The sequence below is a fragment of the Lineus longissimus genome, chromosome 2, assembly GCF_910592395.1.
Source record: "Lineus longissimus chromosome 2, tnLinLong1.2, whole genome shotgun sequence".
Taxonomy (NCBI): Eukaryota; Metazoa; Nemertea; class Pilidiophora; order Heteronemertea; family Lineidae; genus Lineus; species Lineus longissimus.
In genome coordinates, this window is record NC_088309.1 from 7,399,999 (window position 1) to 7,418,972 (window position 18,974).

The following is an 18,974-nucleotide window of genomic DNA, read 5'->3' on the forward strand; positions in this document are numbered from 1 at the left end:
GAAATTGGTTGTTTTGTCAGGAATTTTATCAATAACCTCAGCCAAAAGGTTTAGCATTGCACCATTGCAATGTTAACGGGAAGTATCTTGCTGGCCCTGGATCCGGCAGTTCTCAGGTAATTGCTTTACTTTCTTGCTTTCCTTTTCCATAGTGGAGCACTTAGTTTACCATTGCAATTGTAAGAACCTCCATGGTTCAGAAACGTCCGCCTCAAAGGTTTTAATTGTGTTCCAAGAAGAAGCTTCCCATTCCCAAAAGCTTGATTTGTATTCCATCCAAACCTTTTTCATGTCATGGAAACATGATCCAACTTTTAAGCTCGAAAGATCAACTTTTGAAAATGATCTTGATAGTTTCAATGGCACTGATAGTGAGACCCCAATTTTCTTATATGCTTCCCTCCTATCATCCATGGGAATCGGCTTCCCTTCTCATCTACTACTGGAATGTTTTCCCTCCCAATAATCTACTACTAGTCGTCCACTTCTGGAGTATGCTTCCCTCCTAGTCATCCACTAGTGGAATATCCTTCCCTCCTAATCATCCACTCCCTCCTAATCATTGACTACTGGAATATGCTTGGAATATACTTCACGTGTCATAAATCAAGTTCATGACCCCTTTGGGTCCATGTTATGGACAAAATCTATGGTGTGTGATTAAATTATTCATGTTTCGCCCAGTTAGACTGTAATTTTAGTACGTCATGCATTACAGTCAATGGATTGAGGGATGATGTTGTAATATTGCATATGCTTTCCATGATATTTTGAACTTTCATGGAGAAATAGCATGAATTAGTGGCGACCACCAGTAAGGTTTTGTTTGTAATGGAGGATTGTCTTGGGAAACATCCAAAATATTGACCTGCACTGTGACAAATATTTGTATATCGGCTTTCAGATGTGTCATAATCCCTGCAGCAGGCAGTATATTTGCTACCATAGGATTCTCCTTCTTCATTAAACCCTAGAAGGGGCTCATCAGGGTAAAATTAGTGAAAAAAGAATCCTTTGCATAGTGTGGATTCTTCTGCTGTTTCTGCATTCAGAATTGAATATAGTTGGGATAGGGTGAATAGTTTGGATATATTCCAAGGACGGTTCATTGTCATCACTCCCTGTCTGAAAGATATTTTTGATAGATACATTTTCAGCTGTCAAGTGAAGGAATATTTCATTTATCCAAATAGAGATCATAGACGGCTTTAGACTTCTAAGGTCAAAGATAATAATGAAGGAATGGATACCCTTTATCGATGTGTTAAGTCGATATTACCTTTGACCTTAAGCATCGAGTTTCATTGGATTACCGACTGTCCAGCCCCCACGCCTTGGTCGTAATAAACCATTGGCGGATGGTTAAGATAATGAGGGTTATTTGTTGCATTGATCACTTTGGTATCCCAAAGTTAATCTGATCAATCCTAACCTTGGCTTGACCTTTAAAATGCAGTAGCGGCATCTAATCAAATTATTTATGCTCTGATCTCCTTCAACTAATTGGGAAATCAGAGAAGAGTTGTGGTTTTTGAATTGCTTCTGCTTGGAGGATTGATATGATCAGTTCTATCTGGATTGGCATTCTAATCCTTGTTTGTTGTTGTGGGAATTAAAGGACCATGCAATTATAGAATGACTGAGAAAGCACCTTGGGTTCTGTTAAGAACAATTTCTTTGGGTACGAATCGGCACTTGTCAATTGAGTTTGGAAAGATTGACCGGGAGGTGTTTTATGCAAGGCTGCTTGAACAGCACTATAGGCAGAAGCATCACAGCTTCTTAACTTGTCAGACATAGGGCTCGGCTGTATTAAACTTTTTGTTCCTGGGCTAGGGAGTGGGCAAAGGGCTCTGGGGCAGATGTTTTCGAGATGTCTTGGGGCAGTAGCCCCCTGCACCCCTCTAAATACAGGCCTGGACCCAGTAGTTTTAACCTTGTTGTGGAGTGTGTATGCTTCAAATCCTCCACAGCATTCCCACATTCTCTGACCCAACGTTGCTATTTCAAAGAATCAGGAACTGCCATACTACTGTAAACATTTCCCGGTTTACACCAGTAGTGTTCTTTCTGTTGTATCATTGCATGATTTAGATGTTCCGTATTCCTTATAAACGCCAACCTTGCATACACAGGAAATGCCGAACACTTAATGCACGTCAGACCCACCCATGCTAAGAGGCATCATCACCTGCCATTTTGCCAAATGCAGCAGGGGGTTGCCAACTTGATGGAATTTTAATCAGTGGTTGTTTTTTTAGGTGAAGTCTGGTATGTAACAGGCATCTTCCATCATTAACTTGAGAAGTTTCAGAATGAATATTGTGCATTGAAGACTCTCACCATCAGACCTTGCCAAAATTCTTCATATTATTCGCTTCCTGTTCCTAATTGACCATTATCGAACCCGTCTTTCTTAGTTGCAGTTTCAGGTAGCCTTCTGTCATCTAAAAAGCCTTAAGAACCCGCCCCAGCATTGTGAGACATCTTCTCAAATTTCATGAAGCGCCTTCTCAGTTTCTCATCTACAATCCCGCCCATTTGAAAAAGGTCTACCTCTCTATGTCAGTAATTTCAAAACATTCATCACCTCGCATGACTTTTTGATACCCAGTACATTCATCAAAGATGACCAGGGTCAATAGACACTTCCCCTCCTCAGAGAGCAATATAGTAATTACTTTCTCTGTAACTCGAGGGTTCAAATCGGGACATGCAACTAACAAGCGTGATTGGCAATAATGTCACATGTCTTGCTGTTCATTAGAGCTGATCAGTTACAGCCATGGAGAGAGGAGTAATGTGCCTTTGTGATAATCTGAGGACTTTGTTCAGTTCCTGATGATATCATCTTGGAAACATGAACCTGTGCCTCTCATTATCATCTGCTAAATGTTATCAATGTCAGAACTCTTGGCAGCAGTGGAAGATTTTGGTCATACAAATCAGTCGAAGTACGGTACTGCAACCTTGCGAGGTAGACAGTTAAATCCTGGATGCTGACTTAAAAGTGATGTTTGTCTGCACTTCAGCCAGTGAGGGGAAATGTCTCAGGGCTTTGTGATGCAGAGTCCGAGAAATGAACATTGACCCCTGATTTCCCAGGATGAGTGCAACATGAACACTATGAAATTGTAAACCTTGCCTCAGAGTATGTTGGTAAAATGGAGTTTCAGCACAAGCTCAACAGTTACAGCCATGGAGACAGGAGTCATGTGCCTTTGTGATCAACTGAGACCCTTGTTTCAGTCCCTGATGCTCTTGGCATGGAAACATGAACCTGTACCTCTCAGTATCTCATTATCATTGTCATTTGTTGTTGGTGTTGGAACTCTCTTGACAGCGAACCAAGGTCAACGATGGCGATCGCTTTGTCAGATAGGGTGGAGATTTCACCAAAGCCAATTCATCAACTATTCATGGAAAAGCTTTGCTGGTCTAATATAATCGATGTTGGTCACTAATGCTTGTTGTCTTCGTCAGTTACTTCTGTGGTAGGAAAGAATTTTGTTTTACAGCTACTTTAGACATCAGCACAGTATTGTAGAACCACCCCAGAAGAATTTTATTCGCCCATATCTGGGCACCTGGGGGGGGGGGGGGGGGAGGGGGGCAATCTTAAAACTCAGATTGGTTAGCAAGATGTCTAAACAGTTATTGGTCTTCAATCTGGTGTTTGTAACAATGAGCCTTCACTGAAGGTTCTTGTCACTTCCTTCAGTGCTAATCAGGCCCCAGCTAATCCAAGATGAAGCCAATAAAATGTCTGAAACCATAGACCGTCATAAACCACAGCCATAACCAAGTTACATTTTTCAAGGAAATTTCCCGAACAACGTAAGTTATTAGATAAAGAACGATGCTGGCTTCCGTGATCGATAGACGGTATTGATACAGAGCCATCATCGGATGCGGCAGTGTCCTCATGCACCATGATTGCTTTCATACCCCCCGGATATGATATGATGATAGTTTGCCGTAATCATCTGTGAGGAATAGGGCCATGTCGCTTGTATGCAGTTGACTGATAAACTGTCTATTTTGCTTTAGTTTCCAAGCTGTGGAGTTTGAGTGCGCTACATAGGCAGACGTATCTTGATGGATATTGAGTACAACGATTCAGTAAGTGAGGGTTTGTATGGGCATTTTCTCTCTCCATTCTTTGCGTTATATCCAATTGCTCTTGTTTGTCTTTCTCATGCCATATTCTTTAGGAATCTGTTGAACTTTTGCATTCATGGTTGTATTATAATAACTATAGCTCTTATGAATAAAAAGTAAAAAGTTAAATTTTGGGTTTATAGTCTGATATCAACTACGATAGGTAATCATCCAACTTTACACTTTGACCCCGGTCTGTCCTGAAACCTTTCAGTAGACCTCAGATGAGCTGCCAAACCAGCACTACAATCTGAGCATTTTTGACCGGTACCCATTTATACACCTGGGTGCAGAGATGCAAGTAAAACAAAGAGACCTGCCTGCAGTCTCACGCCGACAGTGGGGATCGAACCCGGGATCTCTTGACCGTTATAGCCACTACACCACAGCGGCTTTGAAATGGCTTTGAAAAATCTGACCCATTATTCATGGATAGAGAAGCCATGGCTTGTGTTGTGATAAGTCTGCATTTGGCGGTAACTCAGCATGATCCCTGTCAACATAAATGTCTCTAAGCCTGCCTCTCTAACTACTTGTACGGTATGATAGTTTTGTCAAAAAACAACAGGTGGCAGTATTGCACTTTAATTACGAATTAATCAATAATCTGTGTAAAAGCCTGGGGTAAAATATAGAGTAAATATGAATGGCGCTTTATTTAAAACATTTCACAGAATATTGGTGTGTCTATTCAGAGTGTGTAAACATTAGCTCAAAATAGCTCATCAAGATTCACCAATCGAAATGAGAAGATGTGGGGCAATATCATAGAAATGGGGGAGGAGTGGGGGGAAAGAAATAATTTGCAGGCATCCTGTTCTTAGACTCACAGCCCTATGTTTACATCATGGTGATGTCTATCTGTCGTGTGTTGCACAGTTTCTTGCAGAAATTTGGAAGGTTGTTCTGAAAAACACTATAAGAGGGTAGGGCGCTACACCTTTTTTTGTCTAGAAGAAACATTAGTATGGTGTGCTGGTTCAGTTGTCCGTCCCCACATCGGTTGCCAATCTGGTCGTTGCAGAGCCACTATAGTCCTTTGATAACACATTGTCTGTGGAGACCTTTCATCTGACAGAGACTTAGGGGCGCCGGTGTCATGTACGTGCGTCTTACACCATTTGAAAATATTTTTTATCAATAGTGCCATATGTAATAATGCTGTGAATGATCATGCTGTGGTTTATTCAATGGTCACCTGTTGCTGTTATGGCAAATGATTATAAAGGCGTCATATCATGATGCCCATACAAATCTTTTTTATAAAATAAACCAATGCAATGTAACAAGTGACTCAAAAATGATCATGTTCTGTTTGTCATTCATGTGGGTGAGGGAGATGGCAATGATGTTGAGCATCATGCTCTCCTCTTCAAAAATTATCAAAGGCAAATCCAGGATATTTGTGAAAGGTGCATAGGGCTAAGTGTGGGAAAGCTTATGAATATGAGATTTTGTGACAGGCTGACATTTCTGATCTCAGCATGAGAGCATTCTCCTATAGTGTGACCTTTCAAGTGTTGTGGAAATTTTTTTTTAGAACTGGAAAAAATAAAATACTCCTGGACAGATTTAAGTATAATCCCAGACATCTATGATGATACCCACAACAAACCCGAACAATATAAGGTCCCTCAGGGCCATCGTTTGAATAAACTGCGCTTGATATTTTTTCGTATCCTTAGGACATTACATGTATAAAACAATATGATTTGCAGATTTGAGTTGCACATGATGGTCATGGGGTCTGTTGTTTTGATTAGAATATCAATGATGGGCTAAGACTGGATCATCCAAAGTACTAGTAAGCTGGCATCTGGCATGTATATTTCACCAGTTTGCTCATGGGCTTATGGAGATTTGAAGAGAAATGGACAATGCTGCGCTTGCTAGACCAGTAAGAGAATGATCAGGTGAAATTCACTTTGGTTGATATTCATGACGCGGCAAGGTGATTAGAGTATCCTCTTCAGGTCATTTTCTTAGTTGTCGTCTTTTTAGTTGGAATGTCACATAACTAGGATGTGTTTTTCGAAATAGAAAAGTCATAACTCATACAGGAAGGAACTTATCAGATATCTGGGGTGTTGTAACTCCTAAAAAAGCACGTCACTGCACGTAATCAAGTATACGTTGTATACCAGGTGGACTTCATCTAACATAGACTTGTGAATAAATTTCGACCAACCTCCTGATTTGCTGATCAGATCAGGTGAGAACATTGAAACATATGCGTCATTTTATTTAAATGACATATACCAGTTTCTGGACAAAAGGCATATGTGTACTCCAGATATCAATTCTAAATAGTGAATGATTAAAATTGGCGGTTTCCTTGATTACATACAGTTAAGTTGATGACGATGGGAGGACATGGGCATAGATTACCGGTAGAAGGGGCAAGGTGGTAACTCTTGTGACATTGGAATGTTAGAAAAAGCTTGGATATAGGATGTTTGAGAATTTTTCCGATGGAAAGAAGTATAACTGCAAACTTTAACAAAATACTCAGCTGTTCTTGATAAGAGATTTGAACATACTTGTAGGAACATTTACCACTTCCAGGAGGATTACTATATAATCGTTGGTTCACATGATTTGCAGTTTACCAGAGGCGGCAGGAATAAGGGAACCTGAATCATTTCATTTCACAATCAATGCCACAATGGATGACCCTAAAGTTATCCAGAAATTAAGACGCATGTCATCATCAGAGACTAACCTGGTGATAAAGAAGAAGACAAAGTCTTGCTTCAGACCTCATCTCAGCCTAAATCTCTCAAGTATCAGCAGTCCAAGATTGTTTCGGTCACTGAGTATGAGGTAAAGTTTTCATTTTTGCTCTTTCTTATATCATATTATTAGTGCCTCGACCGCTTTCAAAGCCATTCATATCGTGCTCTTGTTGTCTTGCTCATAAACCAATGAATATTGGTCAGGTGAACTGAACAATAAGTCTTTAAAATGTGCTGGCTGAAATATGCTTAGACATCCTTACAGAATGCTCCGACAAACCAATCCAGTTGACTGTCTTTCATACCCGTTTCTGCTAGCTTGCAGAGGGAGGGGGATATTGGCACAGGTATCAGAGCCACACAGTCCCAGTGTTCTTAGGCATTTATTGAGACATCTGTGCCCAGTTCTCTCTTCCAGTGTTAGCACAATGACTATGAACACAAATAGATCCCCTCCCCCTCCTGTATTCTCCATTCTTTGCTGTTTCCTGGCCCATTGTCTCTTTGGATACAAATATGAAAATCACTAAGAAGATGTTACTGTCAAATCTCTATGGTAACAGGTTAGTACATGAAGTCATGTAAACGAAGCATAAACATGCTACTCCCCGTGTACGCTCAATATTCATGCCGATTCAATGCGCTCCTTTAAATATCGTCCCAGTGGAATCTTCCATTTAAATTATTAAAATTATCAATTGATCACCTGGTGATCCATTACGTCACGTGACATGTACTAATGTATTGAATCTAATATGAAATGAAGTCCAGCCATCAAAGCTTGATAACATTGTAACTATGACAACAATTAATACCTTGTGAATATTTGTTAAGCAATATCTGAATACAGTGTGTGGCTTAACTGTACAACAAATACATTAACTGTAATGCCCCATACTGGATGATGCTGCAGCAGTAGCGTTAATTTGTCAATTATTGTGTTATTATCGTAATTAATATTGTAAATGAGGCATTGTTACTATACTACTTGGCTTGTGAATGTCGTAACAATAAGCTGTTTGCATTTAGTCAAGGGTGTGATTCTTTGGTTCACATGTTGCGCATATAGAATTCTTTATGGAGATGTAAAATTGCTGGCAATTTGTTCCAGGATATTTTCTTCCATTTAGTCAAGTACTGCCATACAATTAGGTGCATCGTGCCTGTTTCAAGTATACATGTATTATTGTACGTGGACCATCTGTCACTGATTCAACATTGTATTTGTGTGCATTAACTGTATAATACACTGATAGTACCATTTACTGGATGCCCACACCTGCTGTCAGTTCACTTTCTCAGTATGTGGTTTAGATTTGTGTCCTTAAACTCCGAGGCGAGGCAATCCTAAGATGTATCAGGCCCCTGAAGCTGATCTTTCACGATGCGTTGAGTGGGTGGACATTGTAGATTCCTGGCACCACGTGGACCACTTGGATCAAGATGCTGACATTAACATGGTCTATGATAATAGCCTGCAGAGAACAGAATTTGCTGTTGCTCAGCGTCGTGTAAGTTCAAATGGTCAAGAGGACATACAACCTGTCGATTCAGTGGAATACTCTGCTGAGATTATCAGCCGTATCATTAATCATGGGTAGGTAATTTTAGATTTTCCTTAAGCAAGTATAAGGATAATTTCTGAGGAAGACTTGTTTCAGAGATATTGGTTGCCAGCTCTCCATCTCTCTATATATTTATCTTAGTAATAGTAAGTCGAAAGCTTGTTATGTCCTCCAAGTGAACTTACCTGCACCCTGTTCATCATCATGAGTATTAGGTATGAATTTGTGGTTGGATGATATTCCCTCTGAGCCCTGATGTTAATACCTACCAAAAAAATCCTTTGGGCTTTTGCCAGTGGAATAATTTGAAAATTGTGCCGGCTCTTTCCAGCTGTCACATTGTGACATTTGGCCCACACTAGTCTAACTCTATAGCCAATGTCAGATAGGGTCTTATCAAATTATGTTTTGCCTTTAAAGGCGTCGACACCATCAATTTGATAATTGCTTGTGTTGTCACGTCAGTTTTGTGCACATACCCACTGTGCAGTTCAGCAACAAAAGATCAACAGATGTGTTACATATCTGAAATCTCTGGATCTCTGGATCAAAGTGGCTGTTAGGGGCAAAAATATCTGTCCCTAGATTCAATTTAGGCAGTCGAATTAAATGTGGTGCCTCAATTGCACACATGCGGTCAGCGCTTGTTAAATTGGGGAATTTTTGGTACATGTAGCCCATTTCAATATTTTTAGTGTCATTTGCAAACATAGGCCCAGGGATAAAGTATGCAGAGTGCTTCTGCTGTGGAATATGTGAGAACTTTGAGCAGGTGAGTTGGTTAAGTGGTTCTTGGCTATTTGAATTTCACCACAAACATGTTCTTGCAAAATTGGTTGTCTGAGCCCGCTCAGGGGCGGATCCAGGAGACTGAAAAAAAGGTTTGCTGCATTCTTTATTAAAATTACTGGTGTTCGAAACAAACTAGTTGAATCGTGTGAGATTTGAGTAAATGTTTGAGGGAGCTTCCCAATTTGTGGTATCTGACTGAAGGAAATGGTGTGATTATTCAATTATTGTGATCACTTCTAAACTATATTTTGAGTTGTAGGTCCTGTTGTCATTAGTGTCAAGCTTTTATTGAAATTCTACCCGCATCTGGCGTTGTCATCATAGATACTACTGTGGTATATTCAATAATGATATGATTTAAATAGAATTACCAGTATGTGTGCTTGATGCACTATCAGACAGCGGGTCATGTTGTTGCTGGTACAGGTGGTTTATGGGAAATCAACCCGTCATGCTGTGCTTAACTGAGTTGCACTTGCCCATGCTGGTACTAGATTTTATGTCAGTTCATCAAATGTACAGGGTGTGATTATCTGTATAACAAGAAAAATGCCAAAATAAAGGTACTCAAATATTTCTGGGTTGAATATTTCCAGTGTCTCCTTGGATGTCATGAACATTATACCGCCACAGCATTCATGTCAAATGTCATACTCTTTACATCATTCTTTCCTTTGACCAGGGTCCCAACTATCTCATCTTGTAAAGAACAAGAATAAGCCAACCTCCACACTGTGCCAATATGCTTTGAAATGTCAGATTTCTGCCCTCACTAATGTTAGGCTTTCCCTTGAAGAATGGTAAGGAACCTCCCTTAGCAAACACCTCTCTTAGCAGGACACTCTCCCTAGGGTTCTATTCAGCCTGACTTCTTTAATCATGTCCTCTCCTTTCAGGCCAGCATCTGATTTAAATTGCATGCAACAATAATCGCTTGTTTGTGGCGGTCATCGCAGGTCACCATGACAACTACAAGTCAGTATCAGAACTCGCGATTATTGCTTTTAACCTCCGACAAGGGATCCTTAGCAGTGATTTGATTTAAATGGCAGGTAGCAGCAATAAATCGTTAGTTTGCGAGGCGCTTGTCATGATGTGGAGGGGTTTAGTAATTGTCAAATGTTCCTCATATTGCCCTTCCCTACATATTATGATTTGTTAAGGACTTAATTTGTTTCCAAGCAGCTTTACAAACACATTTAATCCTGATCATGCACAAAATGGTCTACTTCACGTGCCCTCAATAGGGCCTAACCCCCTTTTGTGCTGCATATACATTTTTAAAGCTATCTAAAGTTCAAACGAATAGCTGGTCAGAAAGTAGACCAACTTTGGTCAGAAGCTAGGCCAACTTTTTTCATGTTTATGTCGCTAAGACCTAAACCCATATTAAGACGCTGTTTACCCAAGCATTCAGTGTCATTGCTTAAACCATATTATTATATTTTTTTAGAAATACAGCCTTGCAAAGCAAAGTCTCTTATTATCCAACACAAAAAGCTATATGAGAATTGAACAAGTAACATTGAGGGGGTATAATGTGTTGATTTTTCCCAACCAGAGTTTCAGAAAAGAGTAATACAAGGACATACTAATGGAGAAAGTGTCTCCATTTTCCCAATAATTTAAGGAGGGAATTATTGTCAGTGCGAACCACTGATTCAACATCACTGGAGGAAAGGTCAGGTGGAGAAGAAAGTGAATTTGCATCAGCTGGGCAGTCTGGCAAAATGAGTTCATTAGTTCCAACCATATTTGTCTCATCGTACTCAGGGTGAGTTACTGTGTGTCAATGATCTTCTGTATAGGTCTGTTATACAGAAGTTCTAAGTTTCTAAGCTTCCTCTGGAAGCTTCAGGCAGAGGTAAATGAAACAACAATCACACACAGGTCTGTATTTAAGATGGAACTCCCGCCCCAGCACAGTCATTTCCTGGAATAAGAAGGACCCCTCAAGTTTCTGCTCTACTTACTCAACTAATGGACTAAAGTGACTCTTTCTGTCTTGTAGGGCCACTGGAAGCTTTAGCCGTAATCAGAGTCGAGGAAAGTTAGAAATACAAAGCCAGGATGGACACTCAGTTACAGACAAGGATTCAGACAGCCCAGAAACAAGGTTAGTATTTTTTTTGTGTGATAGTTGCGATTTCACAGTGTCCGAGGGGAGTGAAGTGATCATTTTCTGCAGCTTCAGGACACTGGTTTTTGTCCCATCTTGCTCGTTTCAAATAATTTGACCTCTGAAGTCAAGACTACCCCTCTATCAAAGACAGAAATTATCAGTCCCAAGGGTGTCCTCAATAGAGGGGCTCGATCCTCTGTATATAGTATTTCTGCTACTTTCTATATGAACTTAAGTAACACCACATCTCAATGTAGTAAAATATATCAAAATGAATATCTGAATGAACTACAGTGCAGACAGTTAAACTGAATGGGAACACCCACCCAAATCACCGAAGGGTTAATGGGGTTAAAACTCATTGTTAGTCGTCATACTTTGCCATTGCTATTCTTATGTTTGACATAGAATAGGCAAATAGCGACATCATGCGAGCTTTAATAAAATGCCATAATAATAGCTGCCAATCATGTGTGGCATGATGCCAGTAGTACGATGATAATTCAGCCAATGGGAGCGATGTATACCTCTGGAAGCATGGCCAGTCATGAAATATTGATTTTCGAATGGAAAGAGATGTTGCTGGAAGAGATGTATTAAGAGGAGGTGGTGAATGAGGTGTATTATTTGGTTCTGTTCAACTCAGGGAAACGTTTCAGGGAATTACCTATGCCTTTTATCTATGGACTTTTGCTTTCCATTATCACATCCTATCAGACCTGAGATGGGGTCAGTTAGTGGTTAACTCTCCTGTGATATCACATCCAAAGGTTCTTCTCCATCTCATCGGACATCTTCATCAACTTCCTCAGGGTGCTCACGATTTTGACCTCGCGGACTCATCCATTCTTTACGTGCATTCCTGCCTTTTTCTATTTAAATGACGGATCAAGGCTTGTTGTTTGACTATCAGAGTATCTTGCCAATCGAGGATAAGACTTGGCTAAGAATGTGTGAGACAATAAAGAGTCATGTTCCCAAACATGGCATAGAGCACATCATCAAAACACAGCTTTTCTCATTGAGACAAAGATTGAAAAAGGCTGCAGTCACGAAGGAAAGGTAAGAAATAGTTCATCTTTTGATGAATTTCTTACTTGTATTATCATTTAACTGTGTGTTACAATGTTTTCATTGCCGCTCTTTCGAACTCCATTCTTTAAACCATAGGCTGTAGGTGTCTCTGATTAAGATAGTATTGTCGTGCCTGGGGGGTCAACTTGGGAGAGGGTAAAGTTAATAGCAACAAAGACAATAAACTTGTTACATGGGGTATCATTGGTCAAAATCTTTAGGAGGCACTTTATATGATATATGATGCCATGATTTTTGCTCCTATTCACATTGCACCCATTAAGTTTTATGTAATTCTTGGATTATTAGAATCTCCAAAGTTTGAGCGTAGGTTCCAAATTTGTGATCCAATTTGTTTTGATTTTGAATGAATGATTTTGTTATCTTTGTCGGTAATGTTTAAAGTCTGGAGTCCACATTAATCATTGATCATGATAAGCCAACTTTTCATCTATCCCGCACCAGTCTCTCCAGAGTCTTTCAGGGGCTGGGAATACATTGAGCTACTTAATCTGTACAGGGTTGTACCCATCCATTAGATATACCCCTGTGTTGAGAGACAACTCCAGGATTAAGTGTCTTGCGCAAAGAAACTGAATCAGTTTATGTTTCTACCAGGAGTTGAACCCATGGCCTTAGGCCTACTCCACTCCCTTTGGTTCTGAAGAGTGAACGTGTAGCTGTGAGGTAATTTGTTCATCCACGGTGACCTTTTTCTGACGCACACCAAGTCCATCTGCTGTCATCATGGAATAAGTTCTCATCAGCAGATAGTTGACTGAAAACAAAATGATGATCTTTCCATTTATCATGACTACTCATGGCATTATTCTATTATATTCAACATCTCACCGGGTCTGACCTTTCCGTGAAATTGTAGAAATCTTTTGCCTATGATCTTCTAAAGTCTTCTCAGTCGATCCGCTTCCTCTGCCTACAGATTTGTTTGAAGTCGCTTCCCACTCACCTCAGTGCGTAGTGAATGCATGCTTGGTGACAGTCATTATCCAATAACTTCATATAAAGAAAAATGGAAGATAGTTTTGCTGGTGACATAATAGATGAAAGTATATATCGTGAAGGTCATGGTATTCTTGTATATATCAATTATTTAGGACACACTAGGGTTCGCCACTGTGTGCCTCCTGCGTCCTACTTAACGTTATGGTTCTGAAGCACACGGACAGAAACCTTTTGTTTCTGTAAAAACCCAGGAGCGCACACAATGCACTTTACATTTGGCCATTTCAGGCCAGTTGAAAATCATGAGTGGCACTGCCCGTATCCTCAAAACCCACAACCTTCCAGTGACAAGTCGGACGCTCCTTCCCTGTGCCACTAAACTTCTCCATCCCAGCACCCATTCCACCCAATTCCAGCACCCATCTGATATCTACAAGTGCATCTCTATCATAACAACATAAGTATATTTGTTTTCAAATGAGAACAATCATGTGTTACAGCCCAGGGCATTGATTTGTTTGAATAGATTATCAGGAATGAGAATCACCCCATCCTGACCAGGCATAACCAGGATGGGGTGACTATTGTCCTCAACATGTGTCACCACACATTCAGATCAGATCCAGTTGGGTGTGTCTCGCTCTAGAGATGTCACAGCACGAGTCCATTGGAACCGTGATGTGGGGGGGGGGGTCTGATATGGTGCTGACAAAATGTGCCGGTTTATATCCCCCCCCTGAAATCATGCCTCAAGTGTCAAAATAAACGAAAAGGTTGACATTGCCATTTCTAGAATCTCGCCACTTCTGAGATGGTGTTGAGCTTCTTCGCCGAAACTCTCAATAAGAATGATGATAGTGGTGAGTAGGACTAGAAGTACCATTTACCATCACTTCTATATCTTGATCGCTTCCAACTCCCCGTGGCGTCATCCATTGCTGGTTCTAATTCATTCGCAGTATTTGAATCATCTTGTACATGTTGACTTTCGGCAAATAATCATATTGACTTTAGCGCTTTCGGTGAATCTTGCAGCTACATCAGTTCTTGGATATGCAATATGATTCTAATTCTAAGAGTCTTCACCCTGGTTGGATTTCAAGGAAATATTTGCCTGAAGATATGAAAGGGTTCCGCAGAATCAATGCAAATGGAGTGGTTGACAAAGGGCCTATGTGAGATTAGCCCCAGCAGTGAGAATATACTTCCATCACTCGTTTGCGAAGTGCTGGTCATAGATGACACATTAGGATAGAAGTCTTATGGTAATAAACAAATAGTAAGGAGGCCCTAAATTTTCTCCCTGCAAAATGGAAAGTCATGCATTTCTGAGGTGACCTGAATGTTCCACATCAGTAACCTCATGGCTCTGTCTTTCGCCTCATCATCAGTGGACTCAATTAGGATTCTGTCGAGGGGCTTTCTGAGAGGTCATTAATTCGACCAAAAGGCTATACTTCCCACAACCACTGATCCCATGATGGCTAAATTAATGGTTAGATTAGTGTGTCACCCATACTGATTGGTGTCACGTTAGTGTGACAATCTTGTTTCGTGGGATATGAGTCCCCTTTTCCAGAAAGGTTGGCACTCTACACTGGAGGCTGAGTCAATTCTCGGGTTTTATTGTTTTGATCTTGAAACAGGGATACCATGCATACCCATTTTAAAACGAAGCTGAAAATATCAAGTGATCAAAATGGATATTTTAAAAAACACCTTTGTACTGTGTGCTGAAATTGACAGTGTTGTCAAACAAGTTATCTTCAAAACATTTTCACCTTTACTTTATATTTTTAGTGACGTAGTCCTCCCCCACATGTATTGTCTGCTCCAGTAGCTCTGGCGTCTGCTGCAGCTAACTGAGTTCAATCAAAGCATCAAGCGCATCCCAGAGGAGTTATTTGGTACTGCCATTTTCCAGGAACGGCTGATTAGCACAGCCCACCGCTAGAAATACCATGGGAATCTGCAAAGATTGAACTGGGCGAAACTGGTTTGAGTTCCATTTTGGTTGGTTTTTTGTTTGGCATGGGGTGTTTTGCCGGGATGTTTGATTAATAGTTGTGATCTTTTGCATTTTGAGTTTGAATGATTCCGTGAACTGAATGCAACAAGGCCTGTCGATCAATTCTTTTAAACATTTGTTCTAGCTCCTAAATTTATTGGCATATTGCTAAACCTCGCTGATTTATTAGTGCTATGAGTATGAATGGCAATTCCACGAAAATCGCAATTGTCGATTTCAAGAGAGGCGCACTCGTTGCGCCTTCTGTTGTTGACATTGTGCGTAGTTATCAAACTCGAGGTATTTCATTCTGATTGGTTATTTCAATTTCATACTTGGAAGCTATTTCCTGAGCCAGATGCCTTCTAAGTGATATAAAAAATTGATGTATACATTTTGAAATCCAATGTGATGGATGTAGTAAAACCGAAAACGTGGCTAAGATTTGAAATGTTTTAAATGACAAACAACTTACAAACCTGGTGAACCCAAACCTGTTGTGAACAGCCAGGAATTTTAGTTCTTCCCTGCTGTCAAACTGGGCCCTACTGTGTGGTAGCCAGTAATGACAACGACTAGGCTGAGGCTTCTTGACAAAAAATATTGTTGGCTGGTTCCTTTCATGTTTGCAATAGCAACCATTGAGCATACTGACCTTGTGATTTATCGATTTAAATGACACTTGAAAAGTATAATGACCCGTTCCTGTTATATGGGCCTGGTCGATACATAGCCCTTGAGGGCTCATTTTCTGGCCGCAACCTGATATTTTAATGGGTTGCATATTATTTTCAGGTAGGGATCAGTGGAGAGGTGTCGAAATTCGATTTTAGTTGTTTCCTCATTTCAGAACTGGTCAGGCTATGCTTTTAATGTGAAATATTTCCATAATTATGAGATATTTAACTTGGAAGGCATACTGGTACCTTTATCTCCCTCACAAATTATAACATGCCAGTTGATGATCAATTCTGCTAAACGAGGATAGCAGGATACTTTCAGTGTTTCTTCTTACAGGATGTTCTACTGATATCTGAATTCTTATCATCTTTTGCTGTCTGAAATAAAACCAATAAAAACGCTTTAAATTTGTTCATTGCACTTTTCTAATCCGTCTCTCTGACTTAAATCTTTTCAGAACTGCCAAAACTGCACCTTCAACCCCAGAGGCTGAGGTTAAATCCATTCTTAAAAATGAAAGCAAGACGTCACTAATGAGTCAATTAGAGATGTCGGTCTCATCAAACAAGACAAACAAAACGTGAGTAGCTGTACCTTCACTGAGTTCAATGCTTATTGTCATCCTCATTCAAGCAATGAGTATAAGCTGCCTTGGGAGATCTTATTCAAGGCAAATGCCATTGTTGGATCTCCTGTCCTATCTGTAACATCAGAGTGTGAACAACACTGATTGTTTATCAATCAATTGTATTGCAACTTCAAATTGGATGGTGGAAAGTGACACGGAGAGCCAAACCATTGTTTTAAAGGAGGAGAACTTTATTTCAATCTGTTGTTTCTTTTTCAGTCCTAGTCCCGAGATGCCCAGACAGCGGCACCAATCAGTAAGTTTGCTTGTAATTTCTCAAGGTGAAACACTAATCGTCTTGATGTTTTCTATTCAAGGAAATTTTAAACTAGAAGGTTACGAAAATTATCTTGCTTGTATATCATTTGTTACTGTCACAATACTGATATGTTTTCCTCCAAGATTGAGAACTAGATGAAAAGTAGGTTTGAAATAGCTCTCATCTAGTACTTGGAAGTTTCATTATATTTCTTTGACTTTGAGTTAGATTTGTTCTTGATATAAAAAGAACTAATAAAGTAATCGTTTTTTGGTAAAACTGTACTGGTATTGATTCTACAGATCCGTGTTCAAAATTCGATTGCTCTTTTCTAGGATTCACCAGTGTTAATACCAAGCAAAATCCGCAATAATGACAAATTTCACAAGGTGTTCAAAAGCGTGGCTGAGGAGGAGGAGCTCATTAAACGTGAGTCATGACTGAGTTGAATATATATAGTCATTTTATTAATGGATGGCTGCAGGATCTTGGATCTGTTTGATGACTTCTGCAATCCAACTCCAGGACAGTACTGTCTGTCTCCATATTTGTAATCAGCAGACCTATGGATGGCTGCAGGATCTTGGATCTGTTTGATGACTTCTGCAATCCAACTCCAGAACAGTACTGTCTGTCTCCATATTTGTAATCAGCAGACCTGTGGATGGCTGCAGGATCTTGGATCTGTTTGATGACTTCTGCAATCCAACTCCAGGACAGTACTGTCTGTCTCCATATTTGTAATCAGCAGACCTATGGATGGCTGCAGGATCTTGGATCTGTTTGATGACTTCTGCAATCCAACTCCAGGACAGTACTGTCTGTCTCCGTATTTGTAATCAGCAGACCTATGGATGGCTGCAGGATCTTGGATCTGTTTGATGACTTCTGCAATCCAACTCCAGAACAGTACTGTCTGTCTCCATATTTGTAATCAGCAGACCTGTGGATGGCTGCAGGATCTTGGATCTGTTTGATGACTTCTGCAATCCAACTCCAGAACAGTACTGTCTGTCTCCATATTTGTAATCAGCAGACCTATGGATGGCTGCAGGATCTTGGATCTGTTTGATGACTTCTGCAATCCAACTCCAGGACAGTACTGTCTGTCTCCATATTTGTAATCAGCAGACCTATGGATGGCTGCAGGATCTTGGATCTGTTTGATGACTTCTGCAATCCAACTCCAGGACAGTACTGTCTGTCTCCATATTTGTAATCAGCAGACCTATGGATGGCTGCAGGATCTTGGATCTGTTTGATGACTTCTGCAATCCAACTCCAGGACAGTACTGTCTGTCTCCATATTTGTAATCAGCAGACCTATGGATGGCTGCAGGATCTTGGATCTGTTTGATGACTTCTGCAATCCAACTCCAGGACAGTACTGTCTGTCTCCATATTTGTAATCAGCAGACCTATGGATGGCTGCAGGATCTTGGATCTGTTTGATGACTTCTGCAATCCAACTCCAGGACAGTACTGTCTGTCTCCATATTTGTAATCAGCAGACCTCTTCAGCTTTTAGCATGCAGCTGCACAGCATCCAAAAAGGCTCATACCTTGGATGAGGAATGCTTCCTTCAGAATAACTCCTCCAAGTGTAGATTGAACGCTGAAGAAGTATTAATCGTTTATGCTAACAGAATTCCATTTCTCTTTCAGAGTTCTCATGCGCATTTGTGTCGGACATTCTACTTCAGGGTACTCTCTACATCACGGAGAATCTCTTTTGTTTCCATTCCAAGATCGTCGGCAAGAGAAAGCTGGTAAGAAATCAACCGAGGTGGCACAGCCAAAATTACAGAGTCTGTGCATAGTTTTGTGTCTGTTGGAGATCTATAAGCAGAGTTGAAAGTAACCTTAAGGATTATGAATGAGCTTTTGCAAAAGGTTTCAAGCTAGTCAATAAAAGCAAGATGCTAGTGAATAGAACCTAGGGATGTCGACCAGAAATGCCTGGATATATTTACAGCAATTGTAAAA

General features: G+C 40.3%; 1 protein-coding gene across 9 annotated transcripts in view; it reads left to right on the plus strand.

Moving 5' to 3' along the window:
• Positions 1-18,974, plus strand: part of LOC135482467 (GRAM domain-containing protein 2B-like) — a 46,117-nt gene that overhangs the window by 18,914 nt on the left and 8,229 nt on the right. For 3 of the 9 annotated variants that reach the window (XM_064762503.1, XM_064762505.1, XM_064762506.1), the window contains exons 2-6: positions 11,265-11,369; positions 16,559-16,681; positions 16,949-16,985; positions 17,324-17,417; positions 18,654-18,757. In XM_064762503.1, the coding sequence (XP_064618573.1) occupies positions 11,265-11,369; positions 16,559-16,681; positions 16,949-16,985; positions 17,324-17,417; positions 18,654-18,757 (463 nt within the window). Of the gene's footprint in view, positions 1-94; positions 117-3,962; positions 4,123-6,600; positions 6,985-7,710; positions 8,494-11,264; positions 11,370-11,960; positions 12,438-16,558; positions 16,682-16,948; positions 16,986-17,323; positions 17,418-18,653; positions 18,758-18,974 lie in introns of those variants that run through there. The other 6 variants (XM_064762500.1, XM_064762502.1, XM_064762508.1 and 3 more) reach the window with 5 other exon arrangements.